Genomic DNA, 10,629 nt, shown 5'->3' with positions numbered 1-10,629 from the left:
GGACATGATTACTGATAAGCCTCTCTTCCCTTTTAACACATACTGCAGTTATGTGTCAAAAATGGATTTTGGCAAATATTGGTGAAAGTAAACGTTTTTGGTTCATGTCCCTATAAGATGTGGTTTAAAAGAACAGGATTACGAAATAATTGAGGATCTGAGTTAAAATGTTGAGTTGGCTGGGGAGAGAAGGAGAGACCATAACAAATCTCACACACACAGACCATTTGACCTTGAAGGCCTGTCTTCAGCAGACAGGCTATCAGTTGTTTTTTGTTGTGTTTTGAAAGGAATGAAAACAATCTCAACAAGTCAGCCAGCGTTCAGTTGTTACAGGAAATAGTGTCTTTCACGACAAAACAGAAGGACAGAAGAAAACCCGTTAAAAATAAAATTGAAATAAAACAGTCAGTCAGTCAGTCAGTCAAGTTGGTTAGCGAGTGTAGTGGAGTTTCCACTATACCTGTCTATCCAGGTCGATTCCATCCTGTCATAATAATGAAATAAATTAAGTAAGAATAATCCCTGTCACCTGTCATTGAAAAAAAAATAATTAAGGCAGAGGGAGAAAAACCAAAGACAGATTCAAATATAACCCCAGTGCATTGTTATCCAAAGAAGGTCATATGTACACATAATTCAGACAGGGAGGTAAACCGGGCAAGTGGGTAGAACAGAGGGAGAAAAAGAAAGTGAGACCCCTTTTTCGAGAGAGAGCGAGGTCAAACAAATGCTTGTGGCCTCTCAAAATAAAATCAGGAAAATGAGATAAAAACAGATTATCGAGCCATTCCAGCAATCCCCTCAAGTTTTTTCAAAATAAAACAATAATAAACCATAAACCAAAATGTAAGCATCGGTCAAGCGAGCGCGGGCAAGCAGAAGCGCAAGCGAGCCAGCAGCATAAGCAAGATAAGCACAGAACACATGAATTCCGTAGCACTGCTCACTTCACCTTGGCCTGATTTTTTTTTCTCTTCTTTCATAATAGACAGACCAAAAATGTAACCACGGGAGGAAAATGGGATTAGAGAGGATTAGACAGACAATATATATCATACATTTAACACTAATAAAAGGGTTTGTCAGTCAGAACTTGATTTCTTTTTTTTTTTCAGAAGTCGTACTTAATCAAAAGTAAACAAAATATAGTACCATTGTCTCGGGGCGTCCCCAGGGTCAAAAGAGTGTTTGTTCTTTTCGGGACATTGTAATCCATGAAAGTCACGTAGCAGATCTACAAGCTCACAACGCGTCCCATCGCGTTGTGAAAGGCAGTGCATTGTTTGCGTTGTCTGTTCCTTCCTAATGAGGTTTGCAGATCTACAAGCTCACAACGCGTCCCATCGCGTTGTGAGTGAAAGGCATCCAGTGGCAAATAATGTCAGATTTCTCCGCAGCTCCGCACATATCCATTGAAATGTTCCAGGAAATGATTGGGTCAGGGTATTAACATCTCATCTGTGTGGGTCCAGGTTTTACACGATAAAAACACTGCTTCTCGGAGCAGGGGGCTTTTTTTAGCTTGAATGGTCATGTTTCTTAAAAATGTTCTTGGGAGCGCTGAGAGAAAAAGCTCCTGTATTCAACATCTCAGAGTCGCCTGAGACGGAAAATAAAAAATAAATAAAATAAGATAAGACTGAGACGAAAACGAAGACGTGTAAGCGTAAAGCATGAAGATTTCCGTCAGAACGTTCTGTTCTGGAACATAAAGGAAATCTACTAATTAAAATAACCACGCTATTTCTTATGTGATTAAGTGGCTCTAATCAGCCGTATTGGGTATACCGCACTGGCCGATAAGACTTCTTCAGAACAAGAATATGTTCTGGCTCAACACAAAAGATTTCTTCTCAGAACTTAAAACCGCAGCCGTTCTGGAGTATACTCAACATAAAGATTTTTTTCTCAGAACTTGAAACTGCAGCCGTTCTGGAGTATACATGAAATCTAAATTAAGTCTCGTGCTAATAAATATACCAACTATTGACATGCAATCTCCGCGGCCAAACGGCTGCTATGTCTTCAGAATAGGAAACCTCAGTCTCTATTCTGTTACTCCTTTGTGCAACAAAAAGCGACAAAACAATAGACTAAAACATTAAACATTAAAAACGCAGCTGTGTTAAGAGCTAGCTAGACTCTTAAGACAGCAGGTATAAACGTATGACCTGGGTTCTGTTGAATGAGGACGTAGTGTGTGAGAATGAAGCATGTCGCCCTCTCAAAGTCTCTGTGCGGAGAGATGAGGGGAGAGAGACCGTCCGTGAAAGGCTCCTGGTGTGGAACGCTGTGCCAGAGCCAAACCTGGCCGCCTCCATTTCGGCTTTCTTCAGACCGTTGTGAGATTTTATCGATATGTTGATGTGGGAGAGAGTCATCATATCCGAATTCCTTTCTCCATATGGGCAAAAATGGTGCAATTGTGGGGCACCTAGAAACAACCTGTTTCATTTCCTCATTGTCTATCTTAGCCATTAAAGCTGTTATCAGTTCATTCCCCAAGCTTTGAAGAGACGCTTCAAACTCAAAGGTGTTGTTCCGTTTGTAAAAAGGTTGTTTAGATTTCGGCAGGTGTTTTCTGCCTCCCTGCGCATTTCCCATTTTGCAGCTGGTCGGGTAGGTGGAGGATGAAATAAAAGCTAGTTTGCTTGCCACCTCAGCTGGCGGAATAGACGTCCCATGGTAATTTCTCCGCTTTCAGTGTTACTCCGTGGGAGTCAGGGGAAACGTCTGATAATATCCTCGGCTGGTTGTTACTAGCAGAGATGAACGAAGTGGGATTCCACAACAAACTGTCCAGCTGTATCGAATCCATAAACGTCAACTCAGTAGAAATCCGTAACTGGTTCTAGCAGCGGAGAAGAAAATGAGTCCAACAAAGTTGAGTCCCCAATATCTCCTCGGAGCTAATCCGGCAATCGAATGGGCCATTTGATGGAATTTAGATCATATTCCATATGGATAAACAGTTTTCCAACCATAATAAAGTACTCCACACAATGAATGAGACCACACCAGGGAATATGCGTTTTGTGTTGAAGTTTAGTCAGAGTTCAAATTACTGTACAGCAGTACAGTAGAGCAAAATCACCCATCGTTGCTTCTCTCTGAGTGACAAGCATAATGATTTCACAGATATATGGATTTACAGAATACATTAGTCACATTCTGATTGGACAAAGTTAAACATGACAAGTACAGTAGAGCAATGGATATCAGATGTTTTCTTGTTACAGGCACCAGTCGTAAGGGCAGATAGTATGTTTGGCATTTTGTTATCCTGTGTCCTGTACATAATGACCTGATTGGCATCTCTCAGTGGTCATTCTCCTGCGTTAGTTAGTTGTTCAAAACATCATGACATTTACACTGAAAATGGTATCTATACCATGTTAAACAACAATAACATATTTTACTATCACAGCTCACCAGCATACCACTATGTTGTCCTACTATTTTTTTAGATTTTGCATTTATTTACTGTAGATAGGAGTGTTTTAACTGGAGCGCCCCAAAACCTACTCGCTCCCATTTTTTCTGCGGAACACTCGCCCCAAGTCGGCAGAACAACCCCATCTATCGGTTGTAACGTGCTTAGCTGCACTAAAAGTCCTCAGAAAATCAGGTAAAAGCACATTACAACCGATAGGTGGGGTTGATGCGCATGGGGAACACCAGCCCATACAAGGAAAAATCACACTTGTGTGAACTGAGCGGTGGAGGCTGCGTGTGTGTGTGTGCGTGTGTGTGTGTGTGTGTGTGTGTGTGTGTGTGTGTGCGTGCGTGCGCGTGCGTGCGCGTGTGTGTGTGTGTATATTTGTGTGTGTGAATGTGAGTGTGAGTGTGCCTGGCCTGAACAGCGCCCCTCCCTTAACATGTGTGGTCAGAAAAGGTATAGCAGGCTACACCACAGGCTACATACAGACAGACACACACACACACATACATACATACACACACGGCCACGCTATGGAGACGGTGTGACCACCGCTCAAAAACAGAAAATGATAGGATTAAAATGCTTTTTATTAAACAATACGGGAGCGGCACATATTTCTGGTAGAGCGGCACATATTCTGACACACATGGGGGGGACACCTTGGGGAAGCACTTTATTTTTGAGTTCTGAACGTTTGTTTAGCCTGCTGTGGCAAATTGGCTACCCCGCTCCAAACAAGGTTGAGGTGGATGCATGACGGTTGTGTCATACGACCGTCATGTTTCAGGGCTATAAGCGGACTTGAGCCATGAGAGGCTCAAGTCCTTGCTCTGAGTGAGCAAGCGTGTAGCCGTGCCGAACGTTGACATGCGGAACACGACAGAAGTCAGATTCCAACTCACATACTCATAATCCTGATTGTTAATTTAACTCCGAGTGTGTACAAATGTAACCCATTTGGTTACATTTGTATATTCTCTGTGATCTATGCAGCAACTAACTGGCTGTGCCACCAGGCACCCCTGTATTGGGTACTTATTAGCCTGACTGGGTGACACCACCTTTAATCAGTGGTCGTCAGTATTCAGGTCAGAGTCCTGAGAGCTGGATCAATGAATGAGGCCCTGCCCCCGCAAATGTGTTTGAGCTTCAACGGACAAAACTCGCCCATAAGAGCATGTGGCTACCAACAACTGTAGTCGCTATGAAAGCAGACTGTGAGAGAGACCATGAGGGTGGTTAGATGTTAAGAAAACTAGGGGAGCAACCGTCAGGAATGTCACAAGCAGATGTTAGAACCAGAGGGATCGTGGCCCTATTACCTTCCAGTACCCACTCAAGAAAGCTACTGTACTTGAGCCTTATCAACCTATTACTGTGAGACAGAGATACGCTTTATAAGCTTTTACAGCTTTTACAGCTTGATAGCTCATTATCTGCTTGTAACCTATTGTAAAAACGACTATTATGTCCCTAACACACTTTACTGTGCAATAAAAATGTGCCGTTCTGTGATTACAGCATGTCATAAAGGAATCCCGAGTTATATTAGTGTTATATACGTAAATCCCAGATATTATTATTATTATTATTATTATATACACCCCTAAAGTGTACATGTCCAGATGTGTATTGACCCTTTTCTAATTTCCTTTTCTAATTATGTTTATTCATACTCACTGAGGGCAAAGTCCAACTTTGCATCAGAGTGGGAGGCAAGTGAGCTCAGTGTGTCTGGCTCAGAGGGTTAGCTTAGGTAACAAACCTACGAGAGAGATAGATTCTTATTTAGAAAAAAAGGGATCTTTCATTTCATTTATTATCTGTAGTAGTAGAAGTATTAATAGGCCTATTATTTGTAGTAGTAGTGCTGTAGTAAGAGTTGCAATGGTAGAAGTTGGAATGTTGAAGGTGACCAGAGATTGTGGCATGAAGTGCTGGGGATAAAATGACTAGATGGTGAGTAACTTAACATTTCTTTATTTGCTTTTAATTTTTTCTTCTTCCGACATCAAGTTCATGATTTTATGTATATTTAAATCTACAGCACTCTCTTATTTTCTTTCCTTACGGTACAGGTATAGCAATTTACAATTGTTTATGCTTTACTAGCACTGAAAATAGGCACTAATGCTTATTCAATCAATGATAATTGGAAATGTATTCCCTGGGATAGAAACTTCAGCCACCCCAGCTTAAAATCAGAATGTTTGTATTATTTGATGTTATTTTAAGTTATACTGGAGTGGATTTCATATGTTTACATTTTTACTGCCAACTAATATGATGAGAAAGTAATAGTATGTGTAGTATGCAAGATCTTAACAACTTAATCTATCACATTTGGATACAGTTCTAGATCTATACCAATTGTCCATTGTTATTGTTCCTTTCCATTAGTTACCTATTAACTAATGGAATGTAGGTGGACGTTGTGAAAATGGAGACAATTTGTCAAAATGTTCTTTCCGGCATTGTCAAATATTATACTCTTTCTATGGACCCATGGGAAATATAAATATGTTATCCAGGCATTTATTTTAATTCCTTAATGACTTAATGTGTATTGTTATCAATTGAATGCCAAAATAAAATACAATCCCTAAACCCTATTTCACAAACATTATATATATTACTTTCCCTGATAATTAGTAGACTTTAATATATCTTATGAACATCATTCAAGGTGTACAACTGGCATTTTTCCCCTCCTCCCTCATTTCTATGATGACTCCATTTTGGCCTCCACCTTTATCCTGTGCAGTGCCAGATGGAGGAGGTGGGGTTCCACAGTTCTCAAGAGCATCTCCACTCATGGTGCATGGAAGCCCCTAGTAGTGCCCACCCTCTGTATAGCGGTGCTGGTGATCTATGGCCTTTTTGACAAGCTCCGCAACTTTGTGGCCGTCATCTTCATCCCTCAATACCATTACCCATATGCAGTGGCTCTCTGCTTTGCACAGGTTGGTAACAGCTGCTTAGTGCTCTTGTTTTTCGTAGGCAATTGTTTCTACAGGGAATGAAATCACATGCCCATATAATATATATATTATACATATTATGTAGATGATGAATGTATTAATGAACATACTACACAGTCTGCGTATATGAAGGAAGTAACAGTCTATCACCAATGTGTGAATCAGATTTAGTATGCAAGGCATATGCTTGTAACTGAATAAATACAAAATCTACAGTCAAAAAATATACAAATAGCCAACAATCTTTAAACAGTATATGCAAATGTTCAGCACATCAGCAGTATAGCCTACATCTTAGTGGCCATGGGTGGGGCTTTGCTGGAAAACTAACTGTGGTTTTCCTTGTCCCACGGTTAAAACGAGTAGTAATGGGGTAACCTGTGTTGATGGGTTAATATTTGATTAGGACTTCTGTTTTGCATGAACCTCAGTGTTCAGAGAAAGGTATGTTGTTTCCTCATTACTTGCGGCAGCAGAGCGGGCAAGTACCGCGTTTGGCTGCGTATAGGTAGGTAGGTAGGTAGCTGCATGTGTGTTTAAGCCCGTAGCCCAATCAAGGACCAGAATTTCTGGCAACGTCATCATTAACATCCAATGAGGGACCAGCATTCCTGGTGATGCCAGTGGTGAGTGCACCTCATGGCGCGCGCTGGTGGCACACAAGTAGACTTGTGCACAAGCCACAAGTTGACACCTCGACAGAGTGCAGTAGTTCTAGACTAAATTCACAGTGCAATAAACACCCAACATTTGTACTTCCTCATTTTCATCTGAATTGAAAATGTGTTGGGCTGAAAAGAGGTTGATGTTAATTTCTTCTTGTTAAAAGCTTCATGAACATTGTATATTGCTTTCAGTGACAAGACTGCACTGAATCATGTTATTTCCTACTCAACATACTGAATATAGGATATATTTAGGTAATTTTGTATTCATTTAGTTTGAACTATACAGGCCTTAGATGAAGCTGCTTTACATGACAGATTAAATCAATTTGACCAAATCTCTAAAGTCAATATCTTGTCTTCTCCAGGTGCTCATCTCTCTGCTAGCCTTGAATCTACTCCATGCCCTAGATCTGGTGCCTCTGAAGTCTTACTCCAAGTCCCTAGGTGAGAGGTTACTGCCCCCTGCCATCTGTGAGAGCGCCCATGCTGTGCTGGGCATGTGGGCCATGGCCAGCTGTTCATACTCCGGCCTGTACCCCCTTACCATTCGCCTGCTGCCACTGCTAACTGTGGGCTGGAGTTACTGCCTGAAGCTGGCAGTGCCCCCTTCCATCCACATCAGCGTTCTGATTTCCATCCTGAGTGGAACATCAGTCATAATCACAGGTAGACCCACAGTGTTATGATGATATGCTGATCTGTTCAGAAAATATGGTGCTGATGAATTAGGCTGATATTCTCCGCAACATCTGGCAATTCAACCTGTTAAGAAAAATAATTTGTAATTTATTTGTACATTTCCCTCCTAGATACACATACACAGTTGCCTAAACATATGCATCATATCAGAGGTGAGAAAGGGCATTTTAGCTGCAGCCCTGGAGCATATTTTGGAGTTCAGTGTCTTGCTCTATAGCACTTTGGCAGAGTTGGTGGGCACCGTGTGTATTCTGTGTAATACCACCCACCCTCCAGTCCACTCAGTACTTTACATTTACACCCCACTGTCAGTGCCAGGGATCAAACCAACACACTTTAGTCACAGGTCAGCCTCCCTACATCAAGGTCAACCGGCCACCCCCATTTGTCACTGAACAATAATAATAATAATTATTATTATTATTATAATACAAATAATTGCGACCGTCTGGTCGCAGTTACTATCAAAACCTTCACCGGCTGTCTGTCTGTCAGTCAGTCAGTCAGTCTGTCCGTCACGTCACACTTTTCCCCTACTCATATCTCCGTGACCATTTCCCCAATCCATGCCAAACTTTGCACACACACTCCTTGGCTGCCAAACCACAACCCACATAGCCCTCTTCTAGCACCACCATGAGGCCGATTCTTGCAAGACACATTTTAGACACTGCTCCTACAGATTTTGCCCTAAAATCACGCAAACCGGTACACAGTATCTCTACAGTCATGTCATCAACATGGATCTGTCCCATTTCCCATATTCCCTCCTGATTGGCTACCATTGCCTTCCAAAGTTTGTGTATGCGACCTGACGGTCGCTTATCTCCCGATTTATTATGTCAACTTCATATAGCGCTTTTCTAAGTAACATGGGGGTGGGAGAAAAAAAAACACTGAATGAACTCCACTCTCTCCTCAGCCTCCCAGAAAATGCCTGGTGTAGAACCTTTGGAGTGCCTGTATGCACTCCTGAGCCTTATTCTCCATGCTTTCTCCCTGACCTGGCTGGCCAAAGTCTCCGAGGCAGAGCGCAGCCAATCCCCTGATTCCCGGATGTCTATTTTTGACATCTACTATACCCAGCTGGTCAACCAGAGCTGGGTGCTGGGCCTCCTCTGCCTGCTGCACCCAGACGGCCTGCGGCGGGCTCTGAATCAGGGCAGCTGGCATACACTGCTGTTCCATGGCTACCTGTTGGCTATTCTCTTGCTGGGGATGCTGCTGAATTTCCTGGTTGGCATCAGCGCATTATGTTTCTCACCAGTCGCTGCTGCACTCCTCCACTCGGCACGGGAGCTGACACAACCACTTCTCGAGCTGCTGTATTATTTTTAAAGGACAGAGAGATTTTTTACAGACACCTGTTGTCAATGGCAGCACCGGAGAAATGACCTCTAAAAGCATAGCTCGATTACCGAAAGGGCCTACCGGGGCCCAAGGGGTCGGAGGGCCCGAAGCTAGAACCTAACATGAAGTCACTGTTATTAGCTTTACATTACCCACCAGAGTCAAACAGCTTTTCCATTTGTGTCAATAACAAAGCCTATCAACACAGAGGAAACAGTACTAGCTTCTCCAAATCTGCTTACGGAATATTGTTGACAACGGAACGGAACTCACCCTAGTTACGCAGCCATTCTTGGTTATATGGCTGTTGCGAAATGTTTTCCACTGTTTCAGGTCCGACGTGCCTCCAGCGTCAGCGTCAAGTTTTGTCCATAGTTGACATGAATCAAATCAAACTTTATTTATATACAGTAGATCATTTATTTAAGAGTTGATGCATTCACAGTTGAAAATTGTCTTGTTTTAGCTGTATTAAAAATGTCTTGAAAGTCCTTAAATTGTCATTTTAGAAATGTGCAGATACCTATGTTGGTTTGTTTACTGTTGAGTGACCCCCTCCCCCCCAAAAGAAAATAAATCATTTGGGGTCCCCAAATGCTCCGACCCACAGGTTGAGAATCACTGTTCTAATCTAGACAATGAATTCATAGCCAGCGTTTTGAGAATGCCCCTGGATGACTGACTGCTAAGGTTAGTCAAGGTCCCATGACGCTATGATCATTAACCAAGTGTTGGCATTGCCATGCACACATTTGCATGTTGCAAATGAGTTCCCTTGAATTCAATACAACCTGTGTACAGCCTGTGAAACTAATTGACAGTACTTAGCTGTAGTCACATAGATTGTAGGTTGAAAAGAGTTTATGTTAAAAATGTGGATTCACTCTTGGCATATTTCTTTGCCCAGCTGTGAGAAACCCCAAGATTCAAACTGCTGACTTCAGGAACCAGAAATTCAAATAACATCCACATTAATACATGATATATCACTTTATTTCAGATATTAATTCATTTTCAACAATATTTAAAGACCCACTCCACCAAAAAACATGTTTTTGTGTGGTTAATGTGTTTTTGAAGTTTAACCATGAAAACTCTGATGGTTTCTTGCACTCTGCATATCTCTAAGGCCGCACTCACACAGATGCGTGAAACATCTTCTCCGTATTGTCTGAGGCCGCGCTCACACATGTGCGTCACGCATCATCATCTTATCGTCTGAGAATGGCCACTGGGGGCGCCGTACTAATGCATTGTCAATGGAAGGTTGTTTGGTTTTTTGTCGTTGCCGTGTCTCTAGCTCAACCGCAGCCTGTACGCTCTTGAAGAGACACGGCAACGACAAAACACCAAACAACCTTGCATTGAGAATGCATTAGTACGGCGCCCCCAGTGGCCATTCTCAGACGATAAGATGATGATGCGTGACGCAGATGTCTGTACGGCGCCTAAGAATGAGGGGGAGGTCCAATGCATTGTCAATGGA

General features: G+C 42.2%; 1 protein-coding gene across 1 annotated transcript; it reads left to right on the top strand.

The window, feature by feature from the left end:
* Positions 1-5,195: 5,195 nt before the first annotated feature.
* Positions 5,196-9,694, top strand: LOC308296548 (uncharacterized protein). The gene is made up of 4 exons (XM_080739843.1): positions 5,196-5,404; positions 6,210-6,408; positions 7,460-7,760; positions 8,716-9,694. The coding sequence occupies exons 1-4, from the start codon at positions 5,394-5,396 to the stop codon at positions 9,129-9,131; spliced, it is 927 nt and encodes a 308-aa protein (XP_080595969.1). The 5' UTR covers positions 5,196-5,393; the 3' UTR covers positions 9,132-9,694.
* Positions 9,695-10,629: the final 935 nt, after the last annotated feature.

Source organism: Nannobrachium achirus (assembly GCF_963921795.1).
Source record: "Nannobrachium achirus genome assembly, chromosome: 13".
Taxonomy (NCBI): Eukaryota; Metazoa; Chordata; class Actinopteri; order Myctophiformes; family Myctophidae; genus Nannobrachium; species Nannobrachium achirus.
This window is presented reverse-complemented; position numbering and strand designations above follow the sequence as displayed.